At 38.8% G+C, this 26,317-nt stretch overlaps 1 protein-coding gene across 1 annotated transcript; it reads left to right on the top strand.

The window, feature by feature from the left end:
* The first annotated feature begins 114 nt into the window (after positions 1-114).
* On the top strand, positions 115-25,995 carry LOC148366651 (uncharacterized). The gene is made up of 4 exons (XM_088333327.1): positions 115-325; positions 3,009-4,220; positions 15,833-15,979; positions 20,748-25,995. Exons 1-4 carry the CDS (start codon positions 205-207, stop codon positions 21,809-21,811), a joined length of 2,544 nt encoding a protein of 847 aa, XP_088189453.1. The 5' UTR covers positions 115-204; the 3' UTR covers positions 21,812-25,995.
* Positions 25,996-26,317: the final 322 nt, after the last annotated feature.

Raw genomic sequence — 26,317 nt, 5'->3', positions numbered from 1 at the left:
AACCAAAGTTATTAATAATAAAATAAAATAAAGTAAGCTCTGCTGTGAACCGGAAGTTGTTTATTTGAAGCTCCGCCTACCTCCTTTGTTCTTCCGAGTCATTCCCAAGTTGTTTTCGGTTCGGCAGCGTTTCGCTCCACTAGTGTGAAAAATCTCAATTTAACTCCGTAAAAGAGTTAATGGTGAATATTTAATACGACTAAAATGTACTCCAGAGGGGAAGGACATTTCAAAGAGGAGATTCAAGAAGAGACCGAGCGAGAACATGGACGGCAAGACCAAGTTAGCATTAGCAAGCAGCTACACGTTGGATTGAAAGGAGCAGGTGGGTCACCATTTTTCATGCTTTAGTGAACGAATTCATATATATTAACATACAAATATCTTACAATGTTGCGTCAACAGTACACTCAAACTAAAAAAACGAAATAAAATACAGGTAAAAACAGACAGCAAAGACGCACACAAAATGAACATGCCAGGCGGAAACAAAAATTGACATAAAAATGCCAAAATGTTTGCGAATAGAATTCGTTTTAGTGGATTTCTGGTTTAGGGGAGCTTTATGGATAGTATATATATTGTTTAACTTCACAGTGGAAGGTACAGATTGAATAATTAATGAAGCCAAATTTCTTTTAAACTATAATGCGTTGCATTTATGATATTGTTCTCTAGTTCTGCCATACTTAACATATTGTGCAGAAGTCTGGGGCAACAATGACAAAAGATCACTCCAGCCCCTTTTTATCCTCCAAAAAACGTGCAATTAGAAGCATACACGGGGTAGGATATAGAGATCATACTCATATTTTATTCCTGAAGTCCAAATGATTAATAAAATATTTCACTGCACAACTGCTATTTAAGGTCAACCAATACATAGTGCCAGAAAACATCCATAAATGATTCATTCGGAAAGAGGGAAATTATAACTTAAGGGGCTGTCGTAAATTAATCATCCCAAAAGTGAGAACCACCGGGAAAAGTATGTGTGTGTCTGTGTGCGGAGTCAAACTTTTGAACAATTTACAAGTTGAGATCAAACAATGTCCAACTATTCATGTGTTCATATTTAAGTACAAAAAAACCTTACTGGCGGAATGCAGAGATGAAGAAAATGGGATATGAGTGATACGAGAGTTTGGGAATAGTGCGTCTACAACTATGGTTAACTTTGTCTTATTGTTGCTATTGTTATATCATAACTGTTATTATTAATATTATTACTATTGTTGTTATTATCATTGGTGTATTTCATAGGAAAGATGAAGAGGGTAGGCAATAAAAAGAAATATAAGCAATTGCTTCTTACTACCTCTTTTCGAACGTATTAAGTAACATTATTTTGTTGTTGAGTTATGGTTTTTGTTCTGTTTGTATTTTAATGTTCGAATAAAGTTTTCATTCATTCATTGATTCATTGAAACAGTTCTACTAGTGAATTTTCATTTGTGCCCCTCGTTCGATTTCCAAAAAAGAGGGCCCTCGGCCCGCCCTCGGGATACTTCAATTATACTTGAAATTCACTCAAAGATACCTTATCACATTCATATATTTGCATTCAACCTCCTCCGTATGGATTGAAAATCCAGTTTCATAACAAAATAATAGCTATATAACCAGAGACTCAAATTCTCAGAGGATTCTCAACAGGCTTTATTATCCCTAAAATAGTAGAACAACAATAACTGGAATGAAATACTGATAAAAAAAATGCCTTCTTTGTTATAAGTCAAGTCATGTTTATTTTTGACACCCTAAATCACAAAGAGTCTCAAAGGGCTGCACATACCACAGATTATTGACACCATCCCTTGATCTAAAACCTACATGAGGGCAAGGAAAAACTCAAAAACCTCAACTTGAAGGAAATAAAGAAACCATGAGAAGGGACTGCACATGAGGTCATCCCCCTTCCTGGATGACTAGGCTGCAATGGATGTTGCAATAACAAATAATACACAGATATTATCAACATAAACTATAGGTTATTTATTGGCTATAGAATATAAGTGTGTTTTAAGTTTAGATTTAAACATTTCCACTGAGGTTGCAGATCAAATCTCAAGGGGAAGAGCGTTCCACAGCACATCTCTCCCCGCATCGTGGAAAGAGGAGTTCACGTGGCTTGTAGCAGACGACGCATACATTGCATGAATGAAGATGAGTCGATACAGGTACATACTGATGGTTAGGAATCGAGCCAAAACCTCAGCCCCAGAAGAAAGATTCAAAAGAAGCTAACGAAATTGATGACACTACAAAACGTATACGTACATTGAGAGCATCGTGGAAAGAGGAGTTCACGTGGCTTGTAGCAGACGACGCATACATTGCATGAATGAAGATGAGTCAATGCAGGTACATACTGATGGTCGGGAATCAAGCTAAAACTTCAGCCCCAGAAGAAAGATTCAAAAGAAGCTGACCAAATTGATGATGCTACAAAATGTAAACGTACATTGAGAGCATGGTGGAAAGAGGAGTTCACGTGGCTTGTAGCAGACGACGCAACGCAAACATTGCATGAATGAAGATGAGTAAATACAGCTACATACGGATGGCAGATGGAAATCAGCGATGTCATATCTATGCAATGAATGTTATATATTCTGATGATCAATCCTTAATAATTTGCAAGAATGGGTTTTTTTTTTTTGCGATGAGTCGTCTTATTGTGTTTCAATTTGGGAAAAATGGCAGGCAACTTTTCAGAGTTGTCTGCCTTAGTGTCTCCTAACTTTTCCTCATGCGTTTCAGACACTGGTACATAACAACACGATTCACCGTGACACTACAGGATTAAGCTTGAATAAAATGCTTTAAGTAAAAAAATGATATTAAAAGAAAAAAAATCATATTCATGTAAAACTTGTGTTGTAATTATATGTTTATTTTTGGGGGGGGATGCTGAAAGGATTCTTGTAGTGGTGCGCATGCAGAAAACAATAAAAAAATATTCGTGAAGGGAGATTTTCCAAAACTGTGTGTTTTGTGTCCTGCAGACGTCAGTCAAGAGAATCTTCTTCCTTGGCAACAGGAGACAAAGTTGCCTGGCGTCAAAAAGGAGGAGGACGATTTGGAACCTGATCGTGTCAAAAAGGAGGAGAACGATTTAGAGCTTAATCACATTAAAAAGGAGGAAGATGATTATTTGGAGAGAGTTGACGTTAAAAAGGAGGAGGAGGACTTTGAGCCTGTTGACATCAAAGAGGAGGAAGATTTGCGAGAGTTTCCAGTGCCTGGGGCCTGTTTAACCTCTGAAGATCAACATGAAGAGAACAAGGAGATGGTTTCTCCAAGCAGAAGCTCCGGGACAACAGATGACGAGGACACGTCCGACTCGGCACACAATGATAGCGACAAACAGTCGGAAGATGAAAACGCATATTACAAATGTTCGCAGTGTGGAAAAACGTTTCCAAACAAGCGTAATTTGCAACGCCATATCATTGTCCACACTGGTGAAAAACCCTTTTCATGCTCGGTTTGTGGTAAAAAATTTAATCAAAAAGAAACCTTGAAAAGACACGCAAGAACCCACACCGGTGAGAAACCTTATTCCTGCTCAGTTTGCAGTCAAATATTCACAGAGAAGGGAAGTTTAAAAATCCATGCAAGGATTCACTCTGGTGAAAAACCCTTTGTCTGCTCTGTTTGTGGTGAACATTTTACCCAGAAGGGTACCTTAAAAATCCACACAAGAATACACACCGGTGAGAAACCTTTTGCCTGCTCAGTTTGCGGTATAAAATTTACAGTGAGTGGTAAATTAAAAATCCACGCAAGAACCCACACTGGTGAAAAACCTTTCGCTTGCTCAGTTTGTGGTCAAAGGTTCACCGAGAGGGGAAACTTAAAAAAACACTCAAGAACCCACCCTGGTAAAAAATTGTTTTCCTGCTCAGTTTGTGGTCAAAAATTCACCCAGAAAGAAAGCTTAGAAATTCACACAAGAATTCACACTGGTGAAAAACCTTATCCTTGCTCAGTATGCGGCCAAAAATTCAACTGGAAAAAAAGTTTAAAGGTCCACACAAGAACCCACACTGGTGGGAAACCTTTTGCCTGCTCAATTTGCAGTCAAAATTTCAGATCGAGAGATCATTTAAAAATCCACACAAGAAGCCACACTGGTGAAAAACCTTTTGCCTGCTCGGTTTGCGGTCAAAAATTCAGCCAAAAGGGAAGCTTAAACAGACATACAAAATCACACTGATGTGAAACTAATACCTTGTTCAGATAGCGATCAAAGATTCTCTAATCAAGTGTGCTGGTGAGAATATGTATATGTAAATGTATGTTATACATTTTTGAGTTTACTTAACCCTTCTGACATGCATTTTTTGGTGGCACAACGTGTGCCAGTGTATTTTTGGGACGTGAACTTGAAGTGTGATAACTCAGCCATTTTTTAACATATTTCTTTATTTCTAACCCCTTAAAATGTTCAGTGGCATCAGACCTATCCATATACACCGCTTTTCATTTATGTATTCCTCCCCCAGCCCCTTAGGATAGTACATATCCTAAAAGTGACTGAACTAACTGAACTACATTTGGTGAGTACCACGTTGGAAACACCTGCTTTTGAGACTCAGTCATCATAGTAACTCAGCCAGGCTAGTTTTAACTTGCTTTCGTGCAACCCACTTGAGGGTTTTTTGCATTACCCTCCTAGGTTGTTTTTTTTTAATCTGACTGTGATTGTACTGTTGTGGATTAACTGCAAGTTGGCTTGATGGAAAACATCTGGATGTTATGAAGCAATGTTTATACAGGAAATACCACAGGTTGACTGAGCCAAGTCGGGGCAGGAAAAACACTGTCGAGTTTGAGAAAAGCACCACGTCACTGAGAAAGAATACTGTCGGTTAGAGAAAAACATTACGTATCCACGAGGACACAGTATAAAAAAGCTGACCGTTTCCTAAGCGGACAAACGCGGATGAATGTATGGATGAAATCAACAACGTTCCCTCTCTGTCATATTTCGGCTCTGTTTATGTTTTGGGGCGACGCCCAACGACGTCCTCTCCAAAAGTACTTATCTACTATATATAAATATATATATATATTATTTTTATACCTGGGATCTAAGCATAACTTTTATGTGGATTTCATTACCTTGTATCCCATGTAAGCGTATTTGAATTGGGGTTTTGTGACTGGATAGTCTTTGAAAATTGATTTTAAACCAATTGTGATTTACTGTAAATTAACAACTTAATACATTGACATTTTACTAATAGTCAAAATGTCACAAGTTAATTTGTTTATTTTATTTATTTTTGGGTTTTAAAATGTACCATTTGTGTAAAGTGTAGGAGACACATGATAAACTTGTTTCGCTTACCCATTTCATCATCTTTTTGTGCGTCGATTTAACGGCAACCTTATTCTTGAAATGAAATGTCTTTGTTCTTATATTCAATTGTAATTTATATACAGGGTTGGGTAGGGTTACTTCAACTTGATTACTTTCAATGACTTTTGGATTACTCCGATACCAAATATGCTAATAAAAGACAAAAGAAACTAAATATGAATAAAATAACTAAATTTTGTGCAGGCTTGGGGAGTAACGCAATACATGGAACGGCAAAAATGATGTTGGCAAGCATCATTTTATTCATATTTAGTTTATTTAGTCTTTTATTAGCATATTTGGTATTGGAGTAATCCAAAAGTAATTAAGTTAAAGTAACCCTATCCAACCCTGTTATATATATATATATATATATATATATATATATATATATATTCCTCAACAGTAAAGGAAGTACTTAGATAGACATGTGTCATTGTGTCGCTGTCTCATAAGCAGATCTAAATCATTTTTTTACTTCTATTTCCAATAAATATTTGCTTTTGTGACAATCTTGTCTTTGTTCTTTTATTAAACTAAAATTTAGTCATTTCATTTTCTCTTTAAGCGTTTGAAGTTTGAACTGCTGGTCCGAGTTTAACGATTTGTCACCCCTCTAGCATGTACAGTGGCTTGCGAAACTATTTGTCTCCCTTGAACTTTGTGAGCTTTTGCCACGTTTCAGACTTCAAACATCAAGATATAAAACTGTCATTTCTTGTGAGGCATCAACAAAAAGTGGGACACAATCATGAAATGGAACACACTTTATTGGATATTTTCAACTTTTTTAACACGTAAAAAACGAAAAAGTGGGTGTGCAAATTGATTCAGTCCCATTGAGTTAATACTTTGTAGCGCTGCAAGTCGCTCGGGGTATGTCTCTATGAGTGTTGTACATCGAGAAACTGATATTTTGGCCCATTCCTCCTTGCAGAACAGCTCGAGCTCAGTGAGGTTGGATGGAAAGTGTTTGTGAACAGCAGTTTTCAGTTCTTTCCACAGATTCTCATTCTTCTGGATTGTGGTCTGGACTTCGACTTGGCCATTCCAACACCTTGATATGTTTTTGGTGAACCATTCCATTATAACTTTATGTACCAATAGCCTTAGGGAAAAAAAATCCAGTCTAACATTGAACTTTTAAAAAAAAGTCAACTTTTATCTGTACATGATACTTATTTAAAACTGAAAACTTAATTTTGAAAACAAAATAAAACAATGTAAATCTCAACTGGATTTATGGGTTCAACGGGACACATCTATTATTGGCCCACTATATTTGACTAAAACGGAAAGTTTATCTGGATGTATCTACCCAACATACTCCCAAGCAATTCCAAACAATATCATCAAAATTATCAAACAAATGCACTTTATTTTTATTTGGAGAAATAAACCGCATATCATGAAAAAAGTCACATGGTTAAAAAAATAGGAAATGGGGGCCTGAAACTAATCGATTTTGACTGATTTAATGAAATCCTAAATATAAAATTGATTCAAACATGGATGACCGATAACAAGTTGTTCTGGCATTGACTCCCTAACTATGTACAGTGGAGCAAATAAGTATTTAGTCAACCACTTATTGTGCAAGTTCTCCCACTTGAAAGTTTTACAGAGGCCTGCAATTGTCAACATGGGTGAACCTCAACCATGAAAGTCAGAATGTGGAAGAAAAAAAAACCACTTTTTGTTTTTAAACAACTGATTTGTAAATCATGGTGGACAATAGGCATTTGCTCAAAACCAAAAGTTAATCTCAATACTTTGTTATGTACCCTTTGTTGGCAATAACGCTTAACAAGATTTTCACACATTGTGGCTGGTATTTTGGCTCATTCCTCTCTGCAGCTCTCCTCCAGAACATTGATGTAATGAGGCTGTTGTTGGGCAACACAGACTTTCAACTCCCTCCTCAGATCACCTATCGGGTTGATAACTGAAGACTGGCCAGGCCACTCCAGGATCTTGAAATTCTTCTCACAAAGCCACTCCTTTGTTTCCCTGGCTGTGTGTTTGGGATCATTGTCCTGATTGGACTTATTATACAGAACAACAATAAATCTTATTCAATGTACGGCAAAAGAAAAAAAAGGATATCAAAAGTCTAAACCCGTTTCTTCAGATTTGTCTAAGTCAATTTGTTTTTTATAAACACTTCAATGCCCAAAGGATATAGAATATGCTTCAAAATCTCCCACTTGTATTGATTTAATCATATCATTTTTTAAAAAACTTTTTTTCCTCTCTGCAGCATTTTATGTGCCCCTGAAATTAATTAACTTTGTATTGATGTTTGGCTGTTTCATGCCAATTTGTTTTAGAATGATGCAATGTCCAATTAAAATCAACAGTCATTGACTAGCGTAGCTCTTTTGTTAGCCAGCTTCACAGCTACTTACTCAACATATCTTAGCTTAGCCTTCGTTGCTATGTCCACTTATCTCATCTCATTAGCCGTACCGCTTATCCTCAGTAGGGAGCCCATCCCAACCATCTCCGGGCAGTGGGCAGGGGACACCCTGAACTGGTTGCCAGCCAATCGCAGGGCACACGGGGACAGACAACTCACTCGCTCATTCACACCTAGGCACAATTTGGACCGGCCAATTCACCTGAAATGCATGTTTTTGGAATGTGGGAGGCAACCGGAGTGCCCGGAGGAAACCCACGCAAGCACGGGGAGAACATACAAACTCCGCACAGGAAGTCTGGAGCTGGATTTGAACCCACGCAGGAGGTTCTCATTACATGAACTGTGCCGCACAAGCGCTAAACACTGCGCTGCCGTGCTGCCCACTTATATCTTATGGAAATCTACTCGGAATAAAAATTAAAAGGCAACTAGCATCTAACCCTTCATTCATTCTCTGTGTGTTTTTCCTCGAGAGAGCTGGAGGATATCCAGGATTGATTGGCAGCCATTGGTGAGACACAGAAAATGAAATGACATCATCTCAATTTAATATAAGAACAAAGACATTTCATTTCAGGAACAAGGTTGCAGTCAGATCAATACATAAAAAGACGACATCATTTAAATAGGGAACCAAAAACAAGGACTGATGGGAAAAGATCAAGTTTATCTCTTGCCGCCTTAACAACCTGGACACTATTACACAAATGTTACAATTAAAAAAAACAAAAAATAATCACTCATAAGCAAATGAACTTAAGCCGTTTTGATTATAAATAAAAATTAAATGTATGGAATTGTTAACACACAGTGAATCACATCCTTTAGTCATGTCTGCACCACTTATCCTCAGTAGGGTCGCGGGGGTGCTGGAGCAGTGGGCAGGGGACACAGAGACGGACAAACCACTCGCTTATTCGAACCTAGGGACAATTTGGACCGGCCAATCAACCTGACATACATGTTTTTGTAATGGAGGAAACCGGAGTGCCTGGAGGAGACCAACACAGGCATAAGGAGAACATGCAAACTCCACACGGGGAGGCTGGGTTGCTGGATTTCAACCCGTGATTTCAGAACTGTAACGTGGGTTCACTACCCACTTAGCTGCTGTTCCGCTCCCAGTGAATCACAATTGGTTAAAAATCATTCTTCAAAGAACATCCGGTCACAATTTCACATTTAAAATACGCTTTCATGTACAAAGTAATGAAATCTAAATAAATGTCATGCTTTGATTACAGGTATAAAAATATGTATTGCGGATTCATACAATCACAATCAGACAAAAAAATGGTAGGGTATTGCAGGAAACCAAGATATGGGATTAAGCCAGGATATATTTATCATCTTGGTTGAATTTAGCCTTAAGTGGGTTGCATGAAAGCAGTTAAGAGCAGCCTAGCTCGGTTACTATGGTGATTTATTCTCAATAATAATGTGACCTTTTTTCTTCTCGTTAACTTCAAAAGTTCAGAAAAGTCCACCAGGAGCTGATAATCAGCAGTCGTAAAGGAGCCCGGGCGTCACTTTTCCATTTTCCTATCCGAGATTTCGACATGGATACTGGGGGTCTATTTGAGGATTCTATGGACGTGCATTTATCCCAACTATCTACAGGTCTATTTTTTGTATTTATATTTGTAAATAGTTGGACATTGTTTGATCTCGTCTTGTAAATTGTTTCAAAGTTTGACTCCACACGCAGACACACACATACTTTTCCTGGTGGTTCTCACCTTTGGGAGTTTGAATTGACTACAGCCCCTTAAGTTATAATTTCCCTCTTTCCGAATGAATAATTTATGTTTTCTGGCACTGTTTTTGTTGACCTTAAATAGCAGTTATGAAGTGAAACATTTTACTCAATCATCCAATTTTAATATTTTGGACTGCAGGAATAAAATATTCCGTGCAATACCCCCTGTGAAAGAGCCATTTTGATCAAGTCAACTTAAAAAGGTGGAACACATACTCACATGAGTGGATTGAAAAGTAAGAAAAAATTAAATAATGGATCATACTAAGGAGATATCATAGTTATTACTATTAGTTGTAATTTCATATACTCTTATCAACAAAAAGAAACAGGCTGCAATACATGCATTTGATAATAACATTTTCATAACTAGAAAAACACTAAAAATAGTGTTTGGACATATCAATGACGTCAAGAGTACACGAATGACTTCATTTTATGGTAGTGTTTTTTGTATGTAAATGAAAACTGTTAGCTCATATCAAGAGTAATGACTGCTATCCTTACCAGCAAACTTGTGACCCTGTACTTTGAAATAACGAAAGAATCGTTTAACCGTTAATCGAACAAGAAAACAACTTCTCATCAGTGAAGGTTATTAAACTTAAGCTTCCTTTATGGCTGAATTTTCGACATCCATAGGTTTTTCACCACTATGAGTTCTTGCATGGAGTGTTAATTTTGAGTTTTTGCAGAACTTTTGGCCGCAAACTGAGCAGGCGAAAGACTTTCCACCGGTGCGGAGTCTTGTGTGACTTTTTAACTTTGATTTCTCAGAAAATCTTTGACCACAAACTGAGCAGGCAAAAGGTTTTACACCAGTGTGGGTGATGGCGTGGATTTTTAAGGTACCTCTCCAGGTGAATTTTTGTCCACAAATTGAGCAGGAATGAGGTTTCTCACCGGTGTGGGTTCTTGTGTGTACTTTTAAGCTTTCTTTCCAGTTGAACCTTTGACCGCAAACAGAGCAAGAAAATGGTTTTTCACCAGTGTGGGTTCTTGCGTGGCCTTTTAAGGTACCTCTTCGGGTGAATTTTTGACCACAAATTGAGCAGGAATGAGGTTTTTCACCGGTGTGGGTTCTTGCGTGTATCCTTAAGTGGCCGCTCTGGCTGAATTTTTGACCACAAACTGAGCAAGAAAAAGGTCTCTCACCAGTGTGTACTATCATATGTGATTTCAAACGACACTTGTGCTGAAACGTTTTCCCACACTGCGAACATTTGTGATATGCATCATCTCCTTCCCACTGTTCGTCGCCATCGTTGTGTGCAGAGTCTGACATGTCGTCAGCATCTGTTGTCTCGGAGCTTCTGCTTGGAGACACCTTCTCCTTGTTCTCTTCATCTTGATTTTCAGAGGGTAAATGGGCCCCGGTCACGGGAAAGTCCCTCATACATTCCTCTTCTTTAACATCAACAGACTCCAAGCCATCCTCTTCCTTTTTTACATGATCCAACTCCAAAACGTCCTCCTCCTTTTTAATGTTAGCTGTTTCTAAATACTCCTCCTGTTTCATTTTAAGGTGGACGGGCTCCAATTCGTCGCCCCCCGTTTTGATGTCAATTGTCTCTAAAAACCTATTCTCTTCTTTGACGCCAGGCAACGTCGGCTCTTGTTGCCGAGGAAGAAGATTCTCTTCACTGATGTCTGCGGGACACAAGACACATATGAATGTGTCAAATCACTGTTTTAGATTGTTCAATGAATAAAGTAAATAAGTTTGTGTCCTTGTTTGCAGTACTTTATGACATTTTACAAAATAACTTTGCTTGCACCTTGTCTTAAAACCATAATTTAGGACAAAAATAACAGTTAGAATGAGGTTTAACTCTTAAGTAACTGTGGGAGGGTGACAAATTTTAAACGGCGTATTTACATGGAGCATGGGCTCTGGCATTCATGGATTTTTATCAAATTCTCAAATGTCACACAGTGAAATAAAATGTGCTAGACAACAAGATTTTGTCTGGAGAGCATGTTTGATGGTTTTGTTGAATTTTGACTCAAAATACATGGTGTTTGTCATTGTTGCATTGGCTGGGGATCGCATCCAGGTCACCCGCATAGCAATCGAAAATGTCAACACCGGACCACTAAAAGCAAATACAAATCAAAAGGAGTTGCATTGGGCACTCGATTAGTTAGATTGATGGATGGTTGCAAATACAGCTTCGGGGGGTGTGCTTCAGTGACATTCAGTGGACATATTTCAAACTGTAGCTTATTGTTTCGACTCCTGGAGTATGACGCAATAAAGCATCAAGTTTTTAAAAATACTTTTCCTGGATTTTATTCTTACCAGCATTTCCTTTCACTGAATAACATGCTTAAATGTATTTCTTCTTGAACATATTTTTGTATGAATATGCTGTTGTTTATTAGCTCAGGAGATAGATCGAGGTTCGATTCCCGGCTCCTCCTTGAAATATGTCGAAGTGTCCTTGGGCAAGACACTAAATCCATAATGTCCCCAATAAGACGGTGGGCGCCTTGCATGGCTGACTCCCAATTGGTGTGTGAGTGTGTGTGTGTGTGTGTGTGAATGGGTAAGTGTGCAGTTGGGGGCGGCAGTAGCTCAGGAGGTAAAGCGCTCGTCTTGGATTAAAAGGTTGCAGGTCTGAGTCCCGGCTCCTCCATGTTATATGTCGAAGTTGGGAAAGACACTGACTCCCTCATGCCCCCGATATACATGGCTGAAGCTGCTATCGGTGTGTGCGTGTGTGTGGATGGGTAAGTGTGAAGCACATTGTAAAGCGCTTTGGGAGGTCTTCATTGACTTGAAAAGCGCTATAGAAATGCAGACCATTTACCATTTATAATACAGGCGATATAGTCTCTGTGTTATTAAATAATAGCAACTATTTCCACCCCAAACTAGCCCAGCCACCATTTGTTCATTTCTTCTACACGAGAGTGCATACAGCGAAACCGAGGAGTTAACTGATGCCGACTAAAACACTCACATGAAAAGTGAGTTCATGTACATTTTTACTTTGTTAAACTGCTAGGTTTATTCATATTTTGGTTCCATAAGCGTATATTTAATGTAACCTCGACACCAACGAAATCTATTCTCCCATAAAAGGACTGCATCAAAAATAGTAAATAGATGTGTATATCGTGCAATGGACTTCAGGAACCCAATATAAAAATGACAAATATGTTATTGACACTCGAGTGACCAACCTGTTCTGTTCGACATGACTTGTAGCCGCTTGCTAATGCTAACTTCGTTTAGCGGTCGTTCGTTCTCATCTTGCGCTTCCCGAAGCTCCTCATTAAAATTTCCTTTTCCTCCCTCGCACATTTTAGCTATGTTTCAAGCTGGGGATTTATTTCTCTTTACCAAGTCAAATGGATCGTTTCCACACGGCTAGAGCGGAATGCTACGTAACCAAAAACAAACTCAGAGTGACCCGGAAGAAGAAAGAAAGTGGGCAAGGTCCACCAAAATGACTTCCGGTTCACAACAGAGCTCATCGAAGCTGTTTTATTAAGCAGTATTAGTTTTGGTGTATTTTATTAAGCATCTTTTAATGGCAGCATATTTGTTTTTGCAACAGTTTCCTGACTCGGACTTTAGAAAAGAATGCATAACATATGGTAACCGAAAACTCTAGGGAGTCCGCCATCTTGTAGTGTGATTACATAGCTCTGATGTTAGCCAGCTTCACTGACTTCTTCAAGGTTGCCCCAGTTTAGTAATCGTCGCTATCTCCATTATGGAAATACACTCGGAGTAATACAAAATTCCTCATACCCGATCTCAGAAGATATTGTAAAGACTACCAACGACTATTACACCACGTATTGTTCTTCCCCCTTCCCTCTGTTTTATTTTCATTTTAAAATTTTATTTTCATTTTGTGTTTCTTTGAGAAAGGCTGGGTGAATATAGTTAGGAAGGATGCTTTTTGGCAGGATTGGGTAGGGTTACTTTAACTTGATTACTTTCAATTACTTTTGGATTACTCCAAAACCAAATATGCTAATAAAAGACAAAGGAAACTAAATATGAATAAAATGATGACTCACAACACGTGGTAAGCTTTCTCTCCTGGCTTTGATCTCCGGCAAAACGAACATAAAATGCGACAGAAACAAAATGAAAATAAATCCAAACAGCTTGCCAACATCGTTTTTGCCGATCCATGTGTTCCGTTACTCCCAGAGCCTGCAGAAAATTTAGTCATTTTATTCATATTTAGGTTCTTTTGTCTTTTATTAGCATATTTGGTATTGGAGAAATCCAAAAGTAATTGAAAGTAATCAAGTTAAAGTAATCCTACCCAACCCTGCTTTTTGCTCACTTTCCGTCTCTGTAATCTGTAGTCTTCCTTGGACTCATGTTTGGTTGCACTACACATGACAGTGACATCTATTGGACACATATATAACGCTGTCCCTTTAAGATTCATGTGTCAAACATCCGGCCCATGGGCCGGATCAGGCCCGCCCAGGGTGTTGATCCGGCCCGCCAGACATCACTGAGAGAAGCGAGAGAGAAAAATGAGCTGCGGTTTTAAATATGTGTGCCTGGTGTTGTCAAAGCCAGGCGCCACTTGTAAAGCAACTCAAGCTCTATCTCTTTTGGTCTCTCTCTCTATCTCTCTCTGTCTCACTCTGTCCCTCTGTCTGTTTCTCTCTTTCTATTTTTTATTATTTCAGTCCTACTTTTTTCTTTCACTCTTTTTACTCTTTCTTTCCTACCTTCTCTTTCCATTTATTTCACTCTCTCTCTCTTTCCCTTTCTTTTTCACACTCACTCTTTTTCTCTCTATCTCTCTTTGACACTCTCCCTTTCACTTCAAAATTTTCTTTGTTTCTTTCTCTCCCCCTCTTTTTTCTATATTATGCTCTCTCCGTCCCTCTCCCCTTTTCTTTCTCTCCATCTCTCTCTGTGCTTCTCTCTTTTTTATTATTTCATTCCAATCTTCCCCGCGACCCTAATGAGGATAAGCGGTATGGCTAATGAGATGAGATGAGATTCCAATCTTTTTTCTCTCTTTCTTTCTTACGTTCTCTTTCCATTTCTTTCATTCTCTCGCTTTCCCTTTCTTTTACACACTCACTCTTTTTCTCTCTATCTCTCTTTGACACTCTCCCTTTCACTTCAAAATGTTCTTTGTTTCTTTCTCTCCCCCTCTTTTTTTCTATATTATGCTCTCTCCGTCCCTCTCCCCTTTTCTTTCTCTCCATCTCTCTCTGTGCTTCTCTCTTTTTTATTATTTCACTCCAATCTTTTTTCTCTCTTTCTTTCTTACGTTCTCTTTCCATTTCTTTCATTCTCTCGCTTTCCCTTTCTTTTACACACTCACTCTTTTTCTCTCTATCTCTCTTTGACACTCTCCCTTTCACTTCAAATTTTTCTTTGTGTCTTTCTCTCCCCCTCTTTTTTCTATATTATGCTCTCTCCATCCCTCTCCCATTTTCTTTCTCTCCATCTCTGTGCTTCTCTCTTTTTTATTATTTCATTCCAATCGTTTTTCTCTCTTTCTTTCTTACGTTCTCTTTCCATTTCTTTCATTCTCTCGCTTTCCCTTTCTTTTACACACTCACTCATTTTCTCTCTATCCCTCTTTGACTCTGCCTTTCACTTCTAATTTGTATTTGTTTCTTTCTCTTCCTCTCTTTTTTCCTGTATTATGCTCTTTCTATACCTCTCCCTTTTTCTATCTCTTTCCTTCTCTCTCTCTCCGTCCTCGCACTCTTACGTTATCTCCCTTGTTTTCTTTCTCTTTCTCTTCATCTCCCTCTCTTTCTCTTAAATCTAATAGAGTGGCCCCTGTGACATTTATTTTCTAGTATGTGGCCCTCAGCTAAAATGAGTTTGACAACCCTGCTTTAAGAACAGTGGAATATTATTATAAATGCTGTTTCTTTTTGTGGAAAACTCAATTTGGCCTAAACTCACAGGGATCCTAGCTTCAAATCAATACAAGACGCCTGGAATTTAAATGACTCCACAAGATGGCGGACTCCCCAAACGTTTGCGCTTTTATGGTTTTGCAGTCCTTTCTAAATTCCATATATATAAACTGGTAAGAAACCAATATAATGTCTCAAGAAGACACTTAGTAAAATGTATCAAAAATAAACTCCTACATCATTTTTAAAACGTAACAGCTCTTTTGTGACCCGGAAGTTGTTTTTCCGGAGCTCCGCCCATCTCCTTTGTCCTTTGGAGTCACAATTAGCTTGTTTTTGTCTACGTGGCGTTCTCGTCCAACCATGTGGAAAAAGTAACATTTAACTCTGTAAAAGAGTTAATGGTGAGCTTTGAAGGTTGTTAAAATGTGCAAGAGAGGGAAAGGAAATTTCAAAGAGGAGCTTCGGGAAGTGCTGGAAGAGAACGAGCGAGAAATTCGAAGGCTAAAGGAAGCTAGCACTAGCAAGCAGCTACACGTTATGTTGAAGAGAACAGGTTGGTCACTTTATTTTCTAAAACTGTCTTTTCAAATGTTCGAGTCCTGAAGTCATCATATGACGATATGTTGTTATTCTTTCATTTGATGTTATTGATGCGGTTGCCAGGAGGTGGAGTCCATTTCTTTGTCGTAGAGACCAAATCTACAGGTCTACAGAGCAGAAGTCAATGGAAGGAGACCAAGAGGAAGGCTGCGATTGACGTGGATGGTTGGTGTTATGAGTGCACAGCAGGAAAGAGGTCTAAATGTAGTGGAAGCTAGAGCTCTTGTTGGTGATAGGAATGATTGTGAAAGGATAGTGGGATGTTTGGACGCGTTCTATGATGCGGCAGGGGTAAACCAGCGAAAGCTGTAGGGCCCTGCTGTTGAACAGAAGAGTATGTTGTGTCACCCTGACCTGAGTGACATGGCCGCTTTCTGGTGTCCCGTTTCATCTGGAGAGGCGAAAGCATGACCGACTTGGGTGCCGAGGTGCTTAACTTGTTTGGGTGTTTGGGCATTTGGGTTGGCCATGGTCTCAAAAAAAAAATGTGTGTGATTTCTGCTACTTTTTCCTTTTTTAAATTTTCTTTGTTTTTGTATGTGTTTGTCTTGCTGTCGGTCATCCCTCTCGAGGGATATGAACAGGATAGATAGAGAAGGATTTCATACATTTGACTATAAAGGATTTTGTACGATCAAAAACAAATTACATTTAAATGCAAAAGATATTCACTGGCTGAGCTGTGGGGCGAGGTCAATGCAACCTAGTGGAGAATGATGTTTACAGGAACAGCGGGGAACTGGGACAAAGTGTTGATTAGATAATCAGCACTTCTCGACGCCGACGGCCCTGGTGACGTCGAAACGCTCGGGGGTGTTTTGACCATTTTAGACATCGAGGCGAGGGGATTTTCCTGGCACGCCCATGGGAGGAGCCGGCACACCAGCTTGCAGAGACACGTGGGTCGAGAGAGAAAAGAAGATCGAGAGAGGAGGCTTGAGGGAGACATGAACAACATTAATTCGGCGGAGTTCGCTTAGCTAAATTGTTTAAGAAATGAAATCTGCCCCCATGTGAAAATGTTGGCTATTCTTGTCCATCTTTACCCATCAAGGAACAAGCACGCATGGTTAGGAGAATGTAAGTTGTGTTTGGTTAATGGAGTCAGATAACGAATTCGAATAATTTGGTAAACGGTACATCTTAATAATTAATTCCTAACAATAGATAAATAGATATATAGAGACCAAATCAAGTATCCGCTGAAGTGGACAAAATGCGAGTGTTTTAGTCCACATGATCATTTTCTCCCCCGTCCCCTTATCATCGAATGCTCTCAAACTAGACAAGTTTTTTTGATGTTGACGTTGTCATTTCTGTATGATAGCGCTCGAGATAGACGCTACTGCGAACCAGCGACAAAGAAAGTTAAAGCAAGGATACAGTCAAGTCATGTTTATTTGTATAGCCCTTGTTGGCAATTTAATATGAAAATGTAGCGTTTACCAAATTGTTCGAATGAGTTATCTGACTCCATTAACCAAACACAACCTACATTCACTCAACAATTTATGCACGCTCGGTTCTTGAGAGAAAAGATGAACAGGAAGCCGACATTTCGACACGGGGGCAGTTTTATTTTCCCTAACAATAGAATTAAATGAACTCCATCGGAGACGGCCGAAGTGGCGATGTTGGAGTCTCTGGGAAGCCTTTTTCTGAAGTCCTTTAGCTCTCTCCTCTTGGCCATCTTCTCCCTGCATAATGGCGTGCCGACTCCTCCCATGGGCGCGCCAAGGAAGCCCCCCCTCAATCTCGTTAAAGAGCGTCGCGATGTCTAAAATACTCAAAACAACACCGAGCGTCATCGGGGCCTTTCTGCGTCTGGATGTGCTGTTTATCTTATCAGCCTTACGTCCCGTTCCCGCCGTTCCTGCAACAACATTTTCTACCAGGGTGCCCTGACCTCGCACCACAGCCAAAAATATGAATGAAATGAAATGGTCTGCATTTATATAGCGCTTTTTAATGACTTCCCAAAGCAGCCATGTAAGGCGCTAAGCTGCTTATTGGGGGTATTAGGGGTTCAGTGTCTTACCCAAGGACACTTCGACGAGCCAGGATTCGAACTGGGATCCCTTGATCCCAAGACGAGCGCTCTACCTCCTGAGCTACTGCCGCCCCATGAAGAAGAATAGAAGAATTAAAATATAATTCAATTAATAAAATCGGCCTTATTCAGTGAATAAAAAAGGTATTTTTAACTAAAAATACTTTAAATGCAGTGTTATCATCATTACATTTTACATAATTGCTATGGTTCTATAAAAACATTTTTAACAATGTAAATTATTTGGCCGAGGCCTTTTTGTATTTCCAAATGCTGTTTTGTCAAATTCCGCTTTGCCAAAGCCTGTTTTGTCATACGACCATTTGACAAATGGCGTTTTGCCAAATTACAGTTTGCAAAATGTATCTTGCTGTCCATCAAACTACGAGAGGTGGGGCTAAGCTGTGATTGGCTGATTCCCAGAAACCAACTCGGGTAGCAGACCCAGAAATTTTGATCGTTCTTCTATGCCTTGTTTTTTTGTCCAACGTCAAGTTTTTTTTTAGTTTTCCTTAAACTGCATTTTATATCTACAAGGAAGCAACGCGGAGAAAAAAGTATCGTTTTGAGGGAAAAAGTGTGGTGTTTTGATTTCCTTTTTATAAAACGTACAGACGTTGCCCTCCTTACGAACGCGATTGTTAGTAAGTTGAATTTGTTCGTAAGTTGCTTGATTGCTATATTTTCTATGTTTAAGCCTTATAGACGTAACCCGTGTTGTTTTGTATTAATAAAATGAACATTTCATAACATAATATTATCTATAAAGATAAAGTCGAGTTTAACTTACTTTTGGAAGATAAGCTTCAAGAGGTCCTCCTCCGTGGTAAAAAGTGGCAGAAAAAAAGCGTTCCGGCCATTTTCTCAACCGCATCAATCTTTCCTATTTCACTCTTATTTCAAAAGAAACAGCTCGCCTCTTCTTTACACTTTACACCAACTGTATTGAATGGATGCACTAGATATTAAACAATAAAAATGGCATTTTTTTTATAGCGCTGGAGATACAGTATAGTATGTTTACACATGAACTAGAAAGAGGAAGCAGATTTCTTCTTCGGGGTGGATGCTTGGTGACCTCTCACAGCGCCACCACACACCCGTAGCGGCGGAAAGAAGTACTACAGTACTGTCCTGTACTCTGAAAAAGTTGCACACAATACAAAATCTTAACTTACAGCAATGTCCGGATATTTTTCTACAACCCGAAAAATATGTTCGAATCTGCCGTTTTTCACAAGTTGAATGGTCGGAAGTAGAGGAGCGTCTGTACTATAAAAATATAAACGTATAAAGATATAAGAGTACAAAAGTATAAGAGTATATAAAAATATAAGAGTATAAAAGGCATATTTAAGCCATAATTTCCCTTACAATTGACAATAAACATTTCATTTCCTCGTGTTGAGGTTTTTGAGTTTTTCCTTGCCCTCATGTAGCTTTTAGATCAGGGGATGGTGTCATTGACCAGCTCAGTAGCCTAGATGGTAGGGCGCCCGCTTTGAGACTGGGAGGTCGCTGGTTCGCGCCTCGGCCGAGTCATACCTAAGACTTATAACATTGGTAAAATGGCGGCGCCCTCTGTTGGCTGCGGCTGCATCGGCTCGCTACAACGGGTCAGGTGTATCGACATTTCGTTCTGTGTACATTGTTACAAAGAATGACAATACAAAGGAAATTATTATTATTATTGTAATCGTCTGTGGTTTGCAGTAATCTGTGGTCTGTGCAGCCCTCTGAGATTCCCTGTGATTAAGGGCGTCACATATAAACTTGACTTGACTTTTGGTGTGATTTGATATGTTAAGAGTCATATATTCCAAGCACAAAAAAGTTGGAAACCATTGACAATCTTGTTTCTTTATAAGACTAAAGGTTAATGACTGGCAAACCAGTATATTATTGCCAAATAAAATAAAAATGTTAAAATAATAAGCCCCGATTGTTCCATATGCAGTATTCATTCGGAGGGGAAATGATGACTTAAAAAGGAAGTCGTTTTTCTCAATATTGTAATTCAAAGCTAAGAGAAGTTATTGAAGGGAATGATGCTCCATATAAAATCCCGATTTTTCAAGCCAATTGATTTGAAATTGACTATTTCAAAAAATTGTGATCCTCCCTTTAATAATCATCCCAAAATAAGAGATCTTTAAACATGAAAAATTGCAAAGCGGCCTGTAAAACCTCCAAAGAAGAATTGCTTTTCAGTTCCATCCTTAAAAGGGTCAAAACATCCTGCTCTTAAAACAATACTCCAAATGAAATGGGCCAGAAAAAAAATCAAGTGGACGTTAAATAGAAATATTTAAAAAAAACCCTGTCATTGCCGCCGACTTTACAATTTTTGTGAAGCTATACTTTGGTTTATTCCGGTAATGCTTCTGTATGTAAATACAAACATTGAAAGAGTTTTTAGAATTGACTTTATTGTCATTGATTACAACGTAGTTTACATGACAACACGGTTTAGCATGGCAGTCCAGGATGAACATGCAATGAAAGGTTTTTAGTATGAAGAAAGACCATATTCCTGTAAAACTTGTTTCGGTAAACATTTACTTGTTTATATTTTTGCTGAAAGGATTTTTGTAGGGATGCATTTGCTGGGGAAAAATCCATGTTTTGTGTTTGGAGAGAGGTTCCAATATCATGTGTCTTTGTCTTTCAGACGTCAGTCAAGAGAATCTTCTTCCTCTGCAACAAGAGACAAAGTTGCCTGGTGTCAAAAAGGAGGACGAGGAGGAGGAGTATTTTGAGCCTTTTGATGTTAAGGAGGAAGATTTGAGGGAGTTTCCAGTGACTGGGGCCCGTTTAACCTCCAAAGAGCAACATGACAAGAACAAGGAGAAGGTGTCTCCAAGCAAAAGCTCCCAACGCGCTCTACCCGCGACAACAGATGATGCCGACGCGTCTGACTCTGCGCACAACGATGGCAGCAAACAGTCGGAGGGCGGTAAAACTAATTACAAATGTTTGCAGTGTGGGAAAACGTTTCGACACAAGTCTTATTTGAAATCGCATATCATTGTACACACTGGGGAAAAACCTTTCGTCTGCTCAGTTTGTGGTAAAAGATTTCCCAGGAGAGATACCTTAAAAGTCCATGCAAGAACTCACACTGGTGAAAAACCCTTTTTATGCTCAGTTTGTGGTCAAAACTTCAGCCTGAAATCAAACTTAAAAATCCACATAAGAACCCACACGGGTGAGAAACCTTTTTCCTGCTCAGATTGCGGTCAAAATTTCAGCCAAAAAGAGCATTTGAAAATCCACATAAGAAGCCACACTGGTGAAAAACCTTTTGCCTGCTCAGTTTGTGGTCAAAAATTCATCCATGGATCCGACTTAAAAAGGCACACCAGGACCCATACTGGTGAAAAACCTTTTGTCTGCTCTGTCTGCGGTCAAAGATTCAACTCGAAAGAAAGCTTAAAGCTACACACAAGAACCCACACCGGTGAAAAACCTTTTACATGCTCAGTTTGTGGTCGAAAATTCAGCCGGAAAGAAAGCTTGAAAGTACACTCAACAACCCACACCGGTGAAAAACCTTTTGTCTGCTCAGTTTGTGGTCAAAACTTCCGCCGTAAAGCTCACTTAAAAAGCCACACGATAACCCACACTGGTGAAAAACATCTTGTATGCTTAGTTTGTGGTCAGAGATTCAGCCACAAAGGAAGCTTAAAAAGACACACAAAAATCCACACCAATGAGAAACTATTTTCTTATTAAGTTTGCGGTCAAAGGGTCACAAGTGTGCTAGTGAGAATAACAGGCATCACTCTGCCTGATATGAGCTCATAGTTAGTATTTGCATGTACACAGCTACTACTGAATAAATTCATCACGTCAGTTTTATGTCCAGATTTAGCCTATTTATATTGTTCTAGTGATGAAAATATTTTGTTTTACAAACGTTTTAATGTTGCAGCTTGTATCCCTTTGCCTAATGTATTAGATGAAGTTAAATGATTAAAAACAATAATTACTCTGATTTGTCGTCAGTATGTTCCACTATTGACTTTTCATCTGAAATACTTTTCTAGCAACTCTTTCATTAAAAGGTAAATATATGTTATCTGTTTTGTGTTGGCTTAATCAAGATGGCCTCTTTACAGATAGATAAATACTTTATTCATCCGGGTAGGGAAATTCTCATTTCCAGCAGTATCCTTGTGTTGAAAAATAGAATAATAAAATAAAAGATATAAAATATAAAAATACCCAATTTAACGTGTTGATATAGAGTATTTAAACTGTGCTATATAAAATACACACTGTCATAAAAATAGGGTAATATTCAAATGTGGGAGTGGGGTTTCATGTGGGCTTTTACTCCCCTGGGTGGAGTTAAAGAGCCTCATGCCACGAGGAAGAAATTATCTCCTCAGTCTGTCCGTGGAACAAGGAGGTTATTCCACAAAATTGGAATAAAGAAATCCAGGCTAACTGAAAAAAGCCCAGCTTGATCTAGTCCAGCATAATGGGTTGCATGTTTGCGATGATGTCTCGCCAGTTTTTGAAAGTGGTGATATATGCGGATCCTCAGGATCTATCTCACGGATCGGGAATTGGAAGAGTGTCACCCATGATCTTTTACGGCTGTACATCAGCTCCCTGTGGAATTTTATGAACTTTTAAAAGAAATGAGGAAGGTTACACCTGCACTATTAACAAGGGAAGGATAAATCGGAGAATAAATCACCATAGTAACTGAGCCAGGCTAATTTTAACTCGCTTTCATGCAACCTATCTGAGAAGATATATCACAGCTAAAGCTTTTATCCTGGTTTTGTGCAAACTAAACTGAATATATATCTTTTTTTTCTCCCTGCAATGTGTAAATAATGTGCATGGGATACGCTGTGTGATTGTCTGAGAAGAACTCAAAGAGACTTGTGTCATTGTGTTGGCGTCTCATCAGCAAATTAAAAACTATTTATTTTCTCCAATTTAAAACTGTTTTTTGTGTTGCACTGCAATTTTGTTAACAAATTGTGAATTCTCTTCTTTTCAAGAGTTTGACGTTGAAAGATTTGCAACCCTGCATTTTGTTGTGAGATACTGAGTTGCTCGACATGAATCAGGTTTATGATTAAAAAAAAGTTCAAAAATAAAGTCGCTTGGATGTTCACTGTAGGCGGAAAAAATACATGCAAATATAATTAAGTAGAATAATTTTCTTATTCAAATTATGAATTCATTTTCTGCATTAAATTATTGTTGGTAATATACTGATTCAAGGGATAACCACAAACCTTCATTTTCTCCTTTTATACTTCCTTTTTTTCTTAACTTCTTTATACAACATCATCATTCGTAATATCATGCATCAAAGCAAGTGAGCCGTTGGAGAGCCGGCTCTCTTTAATGAGTTGAGCCAAAAAAGCCGGTTCTCTAAAAAGAAACGGACTTTCACTACACAACTCGAACTGGAGATCGATGTGCAGACGAAAACTCGAAATGCGAGACCAAAACAACAATGGCGGATCTGCCTGACGAAAAGTTTGGAGAGCGGTAATTCTTTGTTAAAAAATGATAATGACAATTTCGTGTCAAAAAAGTTGCGACCCGGGGACGCATGTTGATTTGACACGATGCGTCCCCAGCAAAAATAATGCGTCTATGACGTCTAGGACGCAGGGACGCCGGCAAACGAGAACACTGCAACCCCTATCAAAAAGTAAGGGATCACCAGTTGTGGGCAAGCCCTCACTCAGACATTTTATTCTGAAGAAAAACTCGGATCACAAATATGAAACAATCATAAGGTCATTCCAAAGTGCAACATATTGGCATTCAGAAACACTAAAAATGTGGAAAGAAACATTCCAACGGTCATTAAATGTCACTTTTATAGAATTAGTACAGGGCAAAATATAATGGAATCGGCCCATTCTGAAGAAAAACAGAGAAATCACTATCAAAACATCCATCCATCCATTATCTGCACTGCTTATCCTCAGTAGGGTCGCGGGGGTGCTGGAGCCCACCCCAGCTCTCTACAGCGAATGGGCAGGGGACACCCTCCAATGCTTGCCAGCCAATCACAGAGACAGACTACTCACTCGCTCATTCCCACCTAGGAACAATTTGGACCGGCCAATTAACCTAACATGCATGTTTTTGGAATGTGGGAGGAAACCCACGCAAGCACGGGGAGAACAAGCAAACTCCACACAGGAGGTTCGATCTCATGACCTCAGAACTGGCTTTTAGGACAACTTGCAGTCTCTGAGGACTCAATGAGTGACAAACAGTATTCTTTATCAATCTGGTGCCAACTCTCTTTGATTGCAGTTGCCAGATCATCTTTGCAGGTGGGAGCCTTGTTGTGGACAATTCTCTTCGATTTCCACCACAGGTTTTCAATTGGGTTGAGATCTGGGCTATTTGCAGGCCATAACATGGACTGGATGCGACTTTCTCCAAGGAATGCTTTTACAGTTTTTGCTCAGTGGCATGATGCATTGTCATCTTGGAAAATGAGTTCATCATCTCCAAACATGTTTTCAATCGAAGGATTAAGGACTGTGGGAATTTTTATGTTTTCTTTAGGCAGTCCTCTTTGTAAATCTCACTGGAACGGCACCAAACCAAAGTTACTTTGTGTTTAAGCGTCAATGATGGTTTCCTTTTGGCTTTCCTATATGAAAATTCCATTTCATTAGGCGATTTTGCACAGTTCTGTCACAAACAGACTCCAACTTCCTCCCATTTACTCTTCATTTGTCTTTCTGTGCATTTTCTCTTTTCTACCAGTAAGCTTGACTTTAACAACCTCCCCATGATGTTTGTACTTGGTCCATATCTATGATACAGCTGACTGTGAACAGCCCACATCTTTGGCAACCATACGAGTAGAGTTACTTTCTTCAAGAAGTTTGACGATCCTGTCTAAGGTCTCAAAAGACATCTCCTGTTGGAGCAATGATTCTTGCCAATCCACTCAGTATAGGAACCCTCCAAGGTGTGACAACTGCACTGTTTTAACTGCTGATTAACAGACTTCATCTAGGCCAGGTGCCCATTTAAATGCTGACTAACAGGTCAGGTGCCAGGTGCCCAATTACCGAAAGGAAATGGACTGCGTGTGTCCTTATTTTCTACTCAAATGCACCGATTCTGTGTTTATTTCCTCAGAATGGAGCGATTCCATATTTCCCTGCACTTGCTCTATAAAAGTAACATTTACTGACCATTGCGATGTTTTTGTTTGTTTGTTTTTTTTCATTTCTTTTAGTGATTCTGAATGCCAAATAATTGTGGATGTGTTACGGACTCTAGCCACCTCCCACTAGGGGGATATAGTTTCGGTATGTTTATTATTTATTAAATATCTGAGTGAGGAGCTTGCCCAGGACTGGCGATTCCATACTTTTTGCTAGGGGTTGTACTCACTGGTAGAAAAATATTTGATTGTTTTCCAATGTGAGGTAAAACAATTCATTATATCCATTGAACATCCCCACAACCAAAATGTGATTAAAACCAAATATGTTTGCAAACTTTTTTGTATTATAATGTCACTTTTTTCCCTGCCTGGCATGTTTTGTTTTCCAATTTCCTGGTATTTTAGTTTGTTGTACAGATTGATTGTACTATTAACACAAAATTGCTGTATGGAAATGTTTCTGCGTTTTGTTCTATAAAGCATTAAAATATCTTGACTGGATTTCCTGCTGTTCCTGAGGCATGGGTATGGGATTAGTGTATACAATATGGGACTATTGCTATTGTAATTATTGATATCCGACCTATGTAATATGTATATCCATGAGACATTGCTACATAAGACACAAAAGAAGAGGATCTGTAAAATGTATTTAATAGGGAAGATGAAGGGGTAGGAAAAATAAGCATCTGCTTCTGACTACCAAACATTTTATGTGACATTATTTTGTTGTTGACTCATTGTTTTTGTCCTGTTTTTATTTTTATGTTCGAAATAAAGTTTTCATTCATTCAGGTTCGGCATCACCACTTCAAACAGGTGAAACCTGAACTTTGACACAAGACACTTGTTTTTAAAACAATATTTGGTTCTTAATGTCCTCCTTAATGTAAACTAAAACAGAGTATTTTTGTCTGCCAACTGAAAGAAAATTTTGCTTTTAATTAATAAACTATATTACCGGTACATGGTTGAAATTCAAGCATTTTTTGTAGGACTAATGCAACTATCTGACCTTGTTTTACTTCAATTATTTTTTTAGGTTGCATCGTTCATTCATCCTA

This window comes from Urocampus carinirostris, chromosome 4 (assembly GCF_059441175.1).
Source record: "Urocampus carinirostris isolate Australia breed hairy pipefish chromosome 4, RoL_Ucar_1.0, whole genome shotgun sequence".
Taxonomy (NCBI): domain Eukaryota; kingdom Metazoa; phylum Chordata; class Actinopteri; order Syngnathiformes; family Syngnathidae; genus Urocampus; species Urocampus carinirostris.
The sequence above is the reverse complement of the archived record's forward strand: the minus strand, read 5'-3'. Positions and strand labels throughout refer to the sequence as shown.